Source organism: Mus caroli, chromosome 15 (genome assembly GCF_900094665.2).
Source record: "Mus caroli chromosome 15, CAROLI_EIJ_v1.1, whole genome shotgun sequence".
In the NCBI taxonomy this organism is placed as follows: Eukaryota; Metazoa; Chordata; class Mammalia; order Rodentia; family Muridae; genus Mus; species Mus caroli.
Window position 1 is genome coordinate 31387225 of NC_034584.1, and position 14823 is coordinate 31402047.

At 47.8% G+C, this 14823-nt stretch overlaps 1 protein-coding gene across 2 annotated transcripts in view; it reads right to left on the reverse strand.

Moving 5' to 3' along the window:
* Ankrd46 (ankyrin repeat domain 46) overlaps nucleotides 1–11521 on the reverse strand; it is a 19522-nt gene extending 8001 nt beyond the window's left edge. The window contains exons 1-3 of one of the 2 annotated variants that reach the window (XM_021183235.2): nucleotides 11457–11521; nucleotides 10620–10737; nucleotides 693–1024 (exon numbers count right to left, since the gene is read on the reverse strand). In XM_021183235.2, coding sequence (XP_021038894.1) covers nucleotides 693–1003 — 311 coding nt within the window. In that variant the 5' untranslated portion in view covers nucleotides 1004–1024; nucleotides 10620–10737; nucleotides 11457–11521. Of the gene's footprint in view, nucleotides 1–692; nucleotides 1025–10619; nucleotides 10738–11153 lie in introns of both variants that reach the window. The other variant, XM_029470034.1, reaches the window with a different exon arrangement.
* Between the last annotated feature and the right edge of the window lie 3302 nt (nucleotides 11522–14823).

Genomic DNA, 14823 nt, shown 5'->3' on the forward strand with positions numbered 1-14823 from the left:
TACCTGCATACAACAGACAGACAGATACCTGCATACAACAGACAGATGATACCTGCATACAACAGACAGACAGATACCTGCATACAACAGACAGATACCTGGATGGGAGAAATCTAAAAAGTAATTCCAAATGAAGCCACTACAGGGAGCAAGCACTACTGTGACCTTAGAACAAGCTGATAAAACCGTCCTCTTCCTTCTGTTGTTGAGTTATACTTCATAATTAACAGAAACCAGCTACTGTTTCACACACATGCACACACACAGAAGTATACACACACATGCGCACACTATACATACACATACAGGCACCCACACATATGCACACACCACAAACACACACAGGCACACACACACACATGCCACACATGTACACCACACACACACATACACAGGCATACACCACACACACACACACATAGGCACACCACACATACACACACATAGGCACACCACATATACACACACACACACAGGCATACACCACACACACATACACACACATACACAACGGTGCACGGGCACACTTGCATGCACACACACACATGCACTTACACATGGAGCTCTAGGGCTCCCACACTGCCCTACTGAGGGCACAGGCTTCCGTACCTTCCAGAACTTGTCATTACAATGGATCAGGTGGTGGTCAGCCCATGGCCTGCACATCTATCTAATGGGAACAGAGAACTCACCAAATATCAATTTTGAGTCCATTGGAAACTAAGAACTGAATGGTGTCCACATGGCCACACAGGTGGAGGGCCGTGTTCCCCTGATAATCCGTGGCCAGTGGATCAGCTCCAAACTTATGCAGCAGCTGGCAGATGTCCACATTCCCTCGGGCCGCGGCGAGGTGAAGGCCCGTTCTGCCTCTGCTGTCTCGGATATTCGGGTCAAAGCCACTTTCCAAAAGCCTCTTGGAATAGGTGAAGTCTCCATCGATGCAAGCTTGAAGCAAGGGCACATTGGTCTGTGAAGAATCATTCACAAAAACGTAGGACATCGTCTGTGGTGATGGCCACTCCTACAGCGGAAGGAGGCGAGGGACAGCTGGTGAGGCCAGCAGCAGTCAGGCAGAGGAACACTGTCACCATTCTTATCTCACACTCGGAACACATTTCCTTACCGAACAAACAATAATAGCAAAAGTATCTACTGTGTTTTATTTTCCACTAAAAGAATTTCTTTTCTTCATATCTGCAGGATCAAAATGGCAATTAAATTACTGTAAACCTCTTCATTTTTATCACAATAAAGGGCTGAAATATTTTTAAAGCTAAAATACAATTAGATTTGAAGTCATGACTTAAATTCCTTAAAAGGAAACAGATGTGAACTCTGAGCTGTAGAATGAGCCGTCGCTACATGTGCACATTACAGCTGGCACTCTTACTGCATGGAAATTCTTCTTCCGACTCTTCCTTCCTATGAGAGATGCTCTATAGAGTTAACAGAAGGACCTGTGGGAAAAGCCACGACCCAACGCAATCTACCCTGCAGAACACTCTATCTGAGGTGCAGGATTTAAGACTCCATTTTAAAAGTTAAAGGAACTAACACACTGATTTTTAAATGTCATCAAATCAACAGACTTCTACAGAATTAACCTCTTCTGCTGTCTTATGGTCACCTCAGTACTCGGTTTTGCGAAACTCCCAGTGTCTAAGAACTGAGATGAGGAAGACAGGCAGAGGCCAAGGCAGCAGCTAGGCCCACAGTACAGTTCACAGCACCAAAGCCTCCAATCCACCTGGGTTCTATGGTCTGAATTCCCTGGAGGCTAGGCACATAGTAGGCAGCTCTAGTACCAAGTCCCATTAGTGCTCCAGAGAGCTCGCACTGAGAAACTACAAGCCGAGGCTAGCCCTATGCTGCCTTATCCACAGTGCGCTGCCTTAGCCACAGCCCACCCTGCTTCACCAGCTCTCTCCTGCCCTTCACTTCAGCTGAGAAGGTCAAGTCTCTCAAAAGGAACTCTGAAGAGGGAACAGCAACGCAGAGACCAGGTGTTTACAGAGAAGGCTCGTTAAAAACACCTCATTTATTTTTCTATCATGTGTAAGTCTGTGCACACCATGTGTGCATGCCACTGTACATGTGAGAGGCCAGAGAACAGCTTGTGGAAGTTGGTTCTCTCCTTCTACCATGTGGGTCCCAGGCATCAAACTCAGGCCATCGAACTGGGCTGCAAGCAGCTTTATCTTCTGCACCATCGTGCCCGCCCCTGTGGAGAAGGCTCTAATTCACAGGCTCAGCTTGCATGCACAGTTTCTCAGGGGAAATCTGCCTGGAACACTAATGGAACTGGGTACTAGGCCAACTGACTGTATCTAAGCCCCTTCCCGAGGGTCCAGGAGTGCAGAGCCCACAGGCACCGAGTCTGGCAGGTTCTCAGCCTCTCTCTATTCAGCTCTGCAGCCCAGGCTGCCTGGCTCCAGAGCACTGTGTCTGTCTACTCTTGGCTCTGAGGCAGGAATCAGCCCATACACACTGAGGACCTGTTCCTTCTGTTCCTTCAGTGCTGGGCCCAAGTGGAGCAGGCACATACTTGGGGTTTTTACCGAATGTTATATAACCCTAACAACTTCAAGCTAAGTTTCACTCTCCATGAATTTCTGTGAGAGTCCCTTTAGACTTCAGGCCAAGGAGATGGGTGGTCTTACTGGTCTTTCAGACAGAGACCTGAACAGAAATGTGCAGGGTTATACAGAAAAGACTAGAGACAGGCAATCAAGGAATGTCACCTATAACAAGGTGCAGTGTGAGAAAGAATGCACTGTTCTGTGACACACACGGCCAGGGGGCCTGTGCACATTCCCCAGAACTCCTGAGGTGAAGCAGCAACCTGCCAGGCCACCCAAGTAACTGCCAGGCACTCAACTTGGGAGTGAGAAGGAGAGTACAGGGGCGTGACTGTGATATGGAGCTGTGACTACTGACAAAGTGCAGGCAGGAAAGAGTCCTCCATGTGTCAGCTACAGGGAGAAGCCGGGCTCTGGAAGTCACCCTCAGCCTCTGGAATTCTCAATGCATATTCGCCACAAAGTAAGTGGAAGGTAACCTCTAACTTTAGCTGATTGATTTTTGCAGGGTCATGAAATTTGAGTCCAGGGCTTTGCAAAAGCAAGGTCAACCACTGAGCTACCCTAGCTCCACAAATAACTCTTAGAAAGAAAATGCTGTTCATAAGAGGGGGAAAGGTTCGCAAAGACCCGGAGCATATATAGCTCTGCCAGACAAACGGTCTGGCTCTGTGTCTTGTCTCTGCAGCAGCCCCTGCACTGCCAGGCCTTGTTCTTAAATCGCTTGTCACCCACCCTCAGATTTCCCTTGGGCCCATTTGGTGCAGCAGTGTACCCGGCTCAATTCCTATGAAGAACTGTTGAAGCAGGGTGCTGGGCAGCATCAATCACTAAACATTCACTGTGCCAGAAATCCATCATTTGAGCTGGTTGTACTTAAAGTCCAAATCCCAGAGAAGCAGGAGGGAGAGATGTGAAGTCTGACCCGTGCGAGGAGCAGCTCTCAGGACTGTAGAGCCAGTTTTCTTGTTGCTGGGAGCTGACAAAGTTTGGCCACCCAATCCAGATGTGTGTGGTGCTGCGCTGCCTGGGAGTGAAACCAGTTTGGATCCTTCTCAGCTGTGTGACTTAGTCCTCAGTCTGCAGTTATTACTGTCCCAGGCACTACAGTACCCTGCTGTGCGGAAGCAAACTTGAAAGGCATGATCATCCCTGGGTAACAGAGTAGCTTCTAGCAATGGGGTGACATCTAGTGGGGAGAAAAACCTTCCAGAAAAAAAGAACTGGCAGAGTAAAAACACAACGTCTGGAGTAGCCTACAGTGGGGGCAGCCAAGCCCCAGAAAGCACACTGGCTGTCACGGAGGCCCTGGTTTGTAAGGGCAGTGTGCATGAGGCCTGCCCACAGACAGGCACACAGGCAGACTTGTGGTCAGGTGTGAGAGGTAGTGCAGCCTCAGTTAGAACTCTTGCCCTGCGTGCGGCACCGATACCATCACTCACCCTACCCTCACTGTCCTTCAGGCCTCAGCTGTGACCGAAACCTAAATAACAATTAAGGAGAATCAAGTACATACAGTATGGATTTGATTTTCATTTTGAAAGTCACTGGGAAAGCATGAATAAGTGCTACAATCCTGGTTCAGATGCACTGGTGACATCACACCTATGGAGGAACAATTAGAAGCAGGTATTAAAGCTAAGATGCCGGAGCAAAATGTATACAAAACTGGCATGTTGGGGAAGGGGGCCATGAGATCTCAGTGCACAAGGCAGGGAGGGCTGTGGGGAGGACCGAGGGGAGGACCGAGGGGAGGGCTGCAGGGAGGACTGTGAGATCTCAGTGCATACCCTGCCTAACATCACAGAAAGCAGCAGAGGGAAGCAGTGTGTGGGAGAGGGAGCCCAACCTGGAGTCTCCGTGCTCTTGGTTATTCTTATCCCTGTGAAGGAGTCCAGTGGCTTCCAGATAGAAAGCAACCACCCATGCCCGTGCGCACTCCTAGATCTCCCAGGGAGCAGCGACTGCTCATAACCCAAGTGGACACACACCACAGATCTCGAGCAAGGGGACAGGCACACGTGTTCACATTCCAAATGGACTCCCTCATCCCAAGAACAATCCAGCTCTGCAGGGCCACTGCTCCACAGGAAGCAGCCGGCACAGTGTTCTGAAGCAATCCCGTCGTCACTGAATACAAGTAAGTTTTTGTGGAACAACAATAACAAAGTCTTTGACAATGTCCTCTAGTGGACAGGACGTGACTGAATTCCTGGACTTGCTGTGCCTAAGCATTTCTCACTGTCTGAGATAACAAGCAAACCTTCACCCAAATTTTTTTCTCCACCAAGAGGAAACTAAAATCACTAAAACAGGGACATCTGCTGAATTCTGGCAATATTTAGATTATTTATTGCTTTATTAACTAGAGTTTAGTCACAACTCAACTTTTTTAGAAAAGATAATAGATTTAAATTAATCTAAATAAATCTCCATAAAAGTAATCATTGCTAGTTTAGATAGGTTAATACTTTTGTTTTCTAGATTCTCTGCTATGTAAGTCTGCAGTGTTTGAAACTCTTACTGCATGCGGTCCTTTTCAGTCTATGATCTATACTGAACTGCCTGGACATTAAAGCCCTGGGAGGTGGAGCCTTCTATGTTCTGCCCCCGTGTTGCTGATGGACAACGGCTGATTTAACAGCATTTCTCATATCCAACAGTGACACCTTGTGAGGCATCCAGTCTTCAGCCTGGTTTAGTTTTAGAGACAGCCTTGCCCTGTACGTGAAAATAGAATTATGCACAGTGGCTGGCAGGTACTGCATCCTTCATGCAAAGCCTCTATCTGAACAACACGGGGAGCAACTTCTTCCTTCACACAGCCTTGAAGAGGGTCTAGTACACATCTCTGGGCTGTCTGACTGCCATGAGGCTACACACATCATAGTACTTTTCTATTACGCCAAGTGACCTTTATAGACCCTTAAAACCCAGCCACTCTTACCAAGTTGGTATGCTACCCCGGAGGCCTCGGTTGGACCTAACGCATAACTGCAGAGGAACAAGCAGCCAGCTTTCCTTCCCAACAGCTGTTAAAATAGCATTGTTGCTAAATGACCCTGAATTGGGAGAAGGCCTTGCCACACAGGTGTTGGATGTCTAAAGCTGAAACCTCTCTGATGGTCAGGAAGCATCTCAGCGTTACAGGGAGCTCTGGCTCGCTCCTCTCTTGGCGATGACATGCAGGGGTCATCTTTTGAGACCTAGTGAGGTAGGAATAGTTCAAGGACCAGGATGTAATAAGAAAATGTGGAGTTTTCTCCTTCTCACAATGCCAAGCCCAGATAATGGGCTAAGAGTACGTAAGGGATCCCAGGCAGGCATCAGGTTGTAGCTGAATCGTGCTGTCACTTAGGAAACCGTGGTGGGGTGGAAAGTGGGGAATGCCTATAACTGAGGCAGAGCAAATCCAGCAAGTCCTGGAGTTCCTCCAACAGAATACTTTCAAGTAGAAGAGGAACGAATCAAAGCAAGTCTCTATTCCACTAAGCCAGCCTGCGCACAGCCTCTCCCAGCAAGGTGTCACACAGGCAGGCGGGTGCAGTCTCTCAGAGCTCTGGGGAGTCTTTCAGAGACACGGACAGAGTCTGGCAGGTCCCACGTCAGGATCCAGGAATTATGGATATGTGGTGGGGGTAGCGCTGTGCATGTGTAGAGAGGTCAGAGGCACAGGCTCCCCTGGAAGTGGAGTTTCGGGAGGCTTTGAGCCACCGCACATAGTGGGTCCTCTGGAAGAGCACACTACTCTCTTAGCCACGGAGCCGTCTCTGCTGCCTCCACTCAGGCTATCTGTACAGACTGTTCAGAAGCTCAAAGGTCAGTGTGGCAGCACAGGGAGAACGAGCTCCCTGAACGCAGAGCGCTCCCTACACAGCCACACTCAGACCCACTGGCCTCAACTGTGAATAATATCTCCTGCCTGGGCGGATCATCCAGTGGAGACTCAGACCCCAGGAGTTAAAGCTCCTTGCTAGTTTACATACACGCCTGAGTTTTCTTCCAGTTCTTATTCACTACCTCTTAAAACCACATTTTGTCATTCACACTATGACTAATACTAAGGAGACTGGCGATGATGGTAAGTAAATGTTCTCACTTTTTAAAATGTTCCGTATGACCTGTCAGTAGAGACGTGACAAACTAATTCTTAACAATTCTTTATTTAAAGTCTGAATAACTGCTACTCTGAGCCCTGTTCTGGCACTCAAGAGGACCACACTGTTCAGAAAGGTCATGGTGACATGAGAATTGTTCTTGAAGAGGCTTTTAGAAGACGATGACCTCACAGGTTCCAGATGCTTTAACAAGTTTCTTACTGTTGAGCTCATGGGACAAATTATACCCCAGAAGGCACAGGTTTTGGATTCTGGAAAGTGAAATGAATCAGAAATGTTTTGTATCTTAAGCTACAGAGGCCTGAGAAGAGACAGAGACAAATTAAAGCCAGGCTTCAGGTTCAAGACAGCTTGTAAATATGACTCTGGCCTTCAGCCTGTCTCTCCAGCAGTACTCATCCTTTCTTCTGTCTGGACTGAGCTGATCTTGGTTTGTAGCTATGGTTTATCAGGTGATTATAGGTGTTACCACCACTTCAGAAACAGATACGCCCGGGAGGCCTCACCACCCTCTCAGCTGCCACTCCTGATTGTAATGCACAGGGACCTCTGACCGTCTAGAGCCCCCACTCCCTCACTTTATGGATATTTCTTTTATACCCTTCAGTCTCTGCCTGAGCCCCCTCTAGGGACCAAATGGGGAGAAATCTCTGGCACACCTGCTGCTAAGGCTCCAGCCAGCTTCAAGCCAGCCGCTGGCACCGTCCCTGCTGGTCTTACTCAGAACACACTCTGATCCCCGGTTACTGACTTCCTACTCCAATACCACAGGCTTCTGCCCTAATTCTCTCCTTCTCCTTACTTCAGATATCACTCTGGTTTACTAAAGTGGTAAATTAGATGAAAGATTTTAATGATTATTTATAAATTCTGAAGGAATGCTGACAACTATAGAATATACTTAGTACAGCCAGGGATGTTATATTTAATATGCAAACAGACATATGGTCTCAGCTGTTACAGGCAGCGTAGCTCCAGCACATAACACGTTGCTGTTCGAGTCTGTTCCCACTCTCTACTCCATTCAAGCAGGGTTGCGATGCCACAAAGTCTTACCTGCCTCTGTTCCATAACAGAGTTCTTCATTTCTTGTATAGCAAACATCCCAACATTGTTCGTACAACCATCTTGTCATCTGCCACTTTTATGTCTGTCACGGGGCTCATCCAGTGAGCGGGTGACTCAGCCGGTCCTTTTCTCCCTGCACTCCTTGCCCTCAACGATTCCACAGTTTCTCCCCATGTCCTTCAATGACTGAGCATAAAGGTTCCATGGCTCAGTGCTCAGTTCCTTAGTCTCCTGCCTTTAACCATACCTACTATGGTTTGGATACAAAGTGTCCCCCAAAGGCTCAGGTACTGGAGGCCTGGTTCCCAGCGGCTGGGGTTACTGAGAGAGACTGTGACATTTTCAGCTGTGGGTCCAGCTGGAGGAAGTGACCACTGCAAGCATGTGACTCTCTCTGCTTCTTGTCACCATGAGGTGAGCAGCCCTGCCACCTGTCCCCAGCCCCGTGGTGTTCTGCTTCACAGTAGCTCTAAAAGCAGCAGAACAAGGACTATACACTACAATCTCTAAGTTACAAGAAAAATACACCTTTCCTCTCCTCAACTGGCCAATGCCCCATCTCCCTGATAACTACCTCTGTCTTGAATCCTAGTCTGTCCTGATGTATTTGAGCAGGCATCTCAACTATGACTAAAGCCAACTTCTGCTTCGTGTGCCACCTACCCCCACATCTGCTTTCAGTAGTCAGCACATCGTTTTCTCGAACATGACTGCTCTTACTACACAGGGCCCTTATTCATGGCTTTACTTTTGTTGCTTTCAACAACCCACGGTCAATCATAGTCTGGGACGTAGATGGGAAACTGCAGGAAGAATTTATCAGTTCTCAGGCCTTCCAGCTCTGTCCCAGCCTGGGCATGTATCACTCTCTGTGTAGCAGGCCCTGCGTTTACCACAGGCATTTAGCCACCATCCAGACTATCAGGTCAGTTGCCACAGCACTGGCAATGCAATGCTTCTGGCTCGTGTGGAAATGCCTCTACCATTCACCTCGCTTCATCTCACCATGCAGACATCTTGTCACCTCAAACCCCTTAAGGAGATGGACATACAATATATATTCTTAAATAGGCAGAGACCAATTCATGTAACTTATTATAGCATAATGCTATTTATTGTCCTATTTTGTTACTGTTAATAACCTCTTACAGTGCCTACTTTGTTAGGTAATTTTATCATGTACACTTATATAAAGGAAAAATAGCACTCTATATAGAGGACCTGGTACTAGGCTCCAAGGCTCCAGGTGTTCATGAAGGTCTTGGATTATATCCCTGGGAATAATGAAGAGCTATGGTGCTTCCGTCTCTCTGACTCCGTCTTTGGTCTTACAGTCAGCCTGAACACGTTAAGTCAGGTCCTGCTGCTCTTCTGATCCGAGCACTCTGACCACCTCCTCCTGCCTGCGGAGACGCCCCGTCTTTACTTGCATCCACCAGGCTTCTAGCTCCATTCCTCCCTGACACACTCTGCTCAAACCCAGAGGCTCCTTGTGAGTCCTCCAACAGGCTGGTGTTCTCTAGGTTTCTGTGTCTGCCGTGCGCCTTGTTTGTTGACCCTTGCCCCTGCCTGCACCATCACTATCACTTCAGCGCATTCTCTTGGACATGATTTCCTACTGTAAAGCTGTCTAAGTTCCTCTCCCAGCACGGCCTTCCCCTGCCCTGCTTTGCTCTTCTTAGTCATTGTTACCATCTAGCTGGATTTATTTCCACTTTTAAGCGGATCACTTTATTATCCCCATCTTCCTGCAGGGGACATTAACTCTATTAGATCAAAGACTTAGGTTACCCCTGGTTCTTAGAATTGCCCCACCATGAAAAACAGGCTGTGGGTCAGCTGCATGAACCCTGGCAACGCAACTCTTTATGGGATGGGAGGGGCAGTATGAGACAGGGTTTCTCTGTGTAAAAGCTCTGGCTGTCCTCTATGTAGACCAGGCTAACCTCTAAGTTTCAGAGATCTGCCTGCCTCTACCTCCCGAGTACTAGGATTAAAGGCTTGTGCTGACACATCTCATGCATCTCTAGACAACACAACTCTTAAATCCTAATGAATTAAATCCTAGTGTATTAAATCCTAACACGTTAAATCCTAATACAGCTAAGCAAATTGGGATGCAGTGGTGGTTAGCTTTGGTTATCAGCTTGACACAAGGAGCAAGCCCTGGGAAGGGAGTGTCTGAGGAAGTGCCTAGGTTAGGTTGGCCTATGGACACGCCTACGGGGGATGTGTGACCTGCAAAGCTGCAATCCGACTAGCTGCCTCAAGTCCCTGCCACCATCACTTCTCCGCAGTGACAGACTGGAGTCCTCTGTCTTTGTCTCCGCAATAGTAAAGGAACTTAGACTCTATTGCCCCAGTCTGGGACTGGGAAATCACATCCCCAGTCTCACAGTGCAAACCCTTGATCCTGCAGTCACTAACTCAGTTTGCTTACAGGTTGTGCTGTGTATCCTTCATTCCTCACCACGTAGCAGTTCTCTCCCACGTCTTTCTGGTGTCCTGTGAGATATTAGGAGTGGGGGAATCTTTCTGCTTGGCAGAATGCTATGTGTGCAAGGTACACTCACTAGAACTGCTGTGAAAATATAACTAACCAACACACAGCTAATGTGGGGAGACAATCACAGACGCACTCCTCCATCAAATCAACCTAGGCTGAAACAGTAAGAATCCAGGACATTTAACTTTATTATCACTACGAAGCTTAAAGAACAAATGCATTCCTCATTAAACTCCCTTGAAACTAAAAGGACAGTGGTACAGGCTCCATAAGCATAAGTCTAAGAGAAACCAGTTCAGGCTGCGAATTCTATCAATAAACAAAAATCTTAAGGAACACTACTACCTTTGCAAGGTAAAGGGATGCTGGCGTGAAGTCTTGGGCGTCTCCGGTCCCACTTAAGTCTGCCAACTGTCTGGACTTGGACAGGTTGACTTAAGACTCTGTGCCTCAGCTTCTTTATCTGCAAATCAGAGATGGTACTTGTCAGGGTTGTTGCAAAGGTTTTAAAAAGGAACATTAGGCACAATATCTGACATGAAGATGGCCAGCTGTTACTGTAACATGAAAAACCACCATACCACTGATGGCGCCTTGGAAAGCGCCACGTTCTGAAGAGTGGGCAGTGTTATGTACTCTTCAATAGCACACACTTATAACATTCCTCAGCCAATTCTAGAGTCTGTGGAACGCTGTTAAAATTAATGTCTTCTCTCTAAGACAGTTGTTGGGAAATCCGGAGAGGAAGCAACTGCGTTTTAACCACGCGTGTCAAGTGTGAAAGTTCATGATCACCTAAGGCCTAAGCGCAAAGTGTGCAAATCTTTTCTCTCCGGGGATACCCTGGGCAGTGTGACAGTTCCGACAGATCACACGCACCTCCACAGCGCCCACGCACGCCCAGGCTTCGGTCTCCTCGTGACCCGCTAAGGTGTTGACAATTCCTAACTAAGCTTTGCATCCCTGCCTGGGAAGGACGTCGCCATCGGGCTGGGGTGTGGGCTGCCTGAGACCCGCGAATACCCGCGGGCATCATCCGTGCAACCTCCCAGGCCTGACCCGGGCCCTCCTGCCAGCATCGCCCGCGCGGAAGCCGCTCGGACCCGCGCCGGGCTCCACGGCCCTCAGAGGAGCTGTCACCGGCTCCCGCCCAGCTGCTGCCCACGGCCCCGGCCCTGGTACCTGCGCCCGCGGCAGCGGTGATGGCAGCAGCTCCTCCTCTCCAGCGGCGACAGGCGGGGCGCGGACGACCACAGAGGTGGAGCTCGCGAGGGCAGAGCGGCCTCGCACCCCGCGGCGGCGCGCCCCCTGCAGGCGGGAGGCTCGCATGGCGGTTCGGCCTCTAGCCAGCATCGCGCACATTCACCCCCTTTTAAAAACATACATCCCATTCCCTCAACTAAGTAGAAATTTAAAAGGCAGAAACAAATATATTAAGTGCCACGCGCATTAATTTATTAGTTTCGGGCTGCAGGGGAGGTGTTTAAAATCTGAATCCACAAGTTAGCAAATAATGGCTGACAAGTCTACTCTAAGCTATAATCCTGCCAAGTTATTATTCAGAGTGAATGCTTACACCCACTTATAAGGGTTCCTTGACTTATCATGACATGTGAAAATGATGATACACCCATATATGGAACATTCTTTCACAGAGCTTCTCTCTCTCTCTCTCTCTCTCTCTCTCAACTCCAGTCATATAGCCAAGGTGACTTCTTTTAAACACTGTTCTGCGAATTCTAGTAGCATCCAACCCACCAGATGACCCTGTAGGATGTTGTCTGTTCAAGAATTACATCTAAGTCGTCATCCCGCCACCAGCCCCCGGCAATGTCAAATAGATGTTTAGGATTATTGCCTGGCTTGAGGAAATCTCATTTAAGAAAGAATTATAAGAAGGTTGGAGAGATAACTCCGTTGGTAAAGGACCTGCATTGCAAGCATAAGGTCCTGAGGTCACCCCAGAACCCACATAAAAAGCCAAGCATGCTGGCTATGTGGTAATCCCAGTTCTGGCTAGTGAGAGATAACTGGGTCTCAGTGGTCCCCCAGACCAGTCTGCCAGCCTGGGCTATTCATGGGCCTCAATGAGAGTCCTCTCAAAAAAATCAAGATGATTGGCTCTTAAGGTATGTCACTTGAGGCTGACCTCTGGTCTCCATGTGCAAGTGCATGTTAATTGTTTGCACACTCATGTTTGTGAATGCATGTGCCCGTGCACATATAAATACACAGGACACACACCAGGGCAGGGTGAGCTCAGCCATCCCCAGGGCTGCCAATCATCTTCAGCTATTTAACATTTACTTGTGCAGTGACTGATCATAAATATTCTGTAAATTGGGGATACATTCATCAATTTGTCAGTGGCTAAATCCATAATCTCTTCATATGTGCCCATGCACTGTGTCAAATCATTGGGTAATTTAAATGATAATTCTATTCTTACAATTTATTCTTCCCCGGTTGGTGTATCAAACAACTTGAGAGCTTATTGATTGTATTCTAATTTATCTTTTCTTCTTCATGAATTATGGCTTCTGTTCAACGGGGAAAATGTAAGGACTGTGAAGGCAGCTCTTTTTCTTCCTCTGAGGAGATTAAGGAAATGGACTGTGAGTTGCCTGTGCTCTCTGAATCCTTGTCCCCATGCCTGGGGACTTGGCACAGTGAAGACTGAACATCTTCATAGATGATACTTTTATATCCCAGCAATATCTTGATACTTAATGGGAGTGACCACAAATCAAAAGATTATATTCTCCTAAATGCAAAGTAAAGAGTCTCTTACTGTACCTTTTGCTTACTTGAGCCCCACAATGCCCCCCATCCCCAGTCCCCCCCCCATCCCCACCCCGGTGCTGACTCCCCAGGAAGAGTTCCTGAGGAAATCTGAAGAGAAAGTGGCAGCAATCTTAATCAGTGGGGGCTGAAACAACTTCACAGACTTGTGTGAACTCACTTCTAGGATCGCTCCAGAGGTTTGCAAGGAGTCTAAACAGGAGAGGCTAAACCTCAGTTCAATGTTGTCATGGCAACAAACCACCACAAATCTAATTGTGTAAGCGATTGCATTAGTCATTTTACGTGCCAGGAAGGCTCACAGTGTTGTCACCCTGCTAAAATCCAAGTGCTACATTGCTTTTCGAGGCTCTTCAGAAACTCCCTACCTTACTCAGCTTCTAAAGCCACCTCTGTCCCCCTGCTGTGGCCATTCCTCCATTCGATGCCTTTTCTCTTCCCTGGATTTCGCCTCCATGCCAGCATCTTCTCTTAACTTTCTTATCACACTCCTGTGCTTTGTGGGAGACTCTTAGATGCCCCAGAATGATCTCCTCATCTCAGGACCCTCGTTTGGATGATCACTCTCGCAAAGTCCCCTTTCTCTGGAGTGACACTATCTACATGGCGTCTAGAGTCACCCAGGAGGTGCCCTGGGTGGGCCTGGAGAGCATTATCTCGATTACATTAACTGAAGTAGGAAGACCCATCCTTTGCGGGCAACACCATTCCCTGGCTGTGACCTTGGCCTGTGTCAACAGAGAAGGGAACTGAGCAGAAGCAGGCACCTGTTGTTGTCCACTTCCTGACTGTGGATGCACTCTGACCAGCTGTCTCAAGCGTTTATGGCCACAGCTTCTCTGAAGAGATGGACTGTGCCCTGAACTATGAGCCAAAACTAAGCTTTTCACTCCACAAGCTTTCTTTGTCACCTTACTTTATCACAGAAACAGAAAAAGAAACTAAGACACTATGCAGAGATGCAAGTGTGTAGGTTCTGGAGACTGTGGGGAAGTGGACATTTAAAGGCTACCATCTGTGTCTGATCTTAGAGTTTAATCAGGAAAATGTCCCTCTTTGTCTTCGTCACCACAGATACATTTGGTTGCAAGTTCCAACTGGGATAAGATAATGAAATAAAGGAGCCTTTTCCATTGAGGAAAAGACAGCAGTGATGTGTTTGGGTAAACGTTTATTCTGAGACTCCATATATATTCTTTGGAGTTAGAGGGCACCACGCGTGTGGCTCCTGTGGTGATAGCGAAGGATCCATCTGTGTTATAGAGTCACACCTTTACCCTTGAGTTCTCAGCACCTCCACAAGAGGGTGGACACATAGGCTACACTGGGGATTATTTGCTTAGTGGGTCTCCACCCGAGTGGCACAGTCAAATCGCCCCAGGAACTTTAAAATCACCTGCGCCTAGTCAAGACCGATTCAAAGTTGTACAAGAGCAGAGTGGGGGCGGCTGTGTTTCTGCTGCTCCAGGAATCCAAATGTGTAACGGGGCTGGGTGGAGAAGGCTGAGTTAGATCCAAGCAAGGCAAAGACAGAAGATTGCTCAGGGCAGGAAATGAAAGTCTAGGCTGTGCTGATTAAGCCTTCCTACATGGTCTCAGAAAATGCACAAGACTTTTAAAAATACAAATGGGGACCCTAATCTGAAGAATACAATCCTCTAGTCAGAACCAGTTCTCTGTGCAGAAAGAGATGTGTTCAGAATGCTGAAGTGTTTTTTTAAAACACTCAGGACTCGTAAAGAAAGAG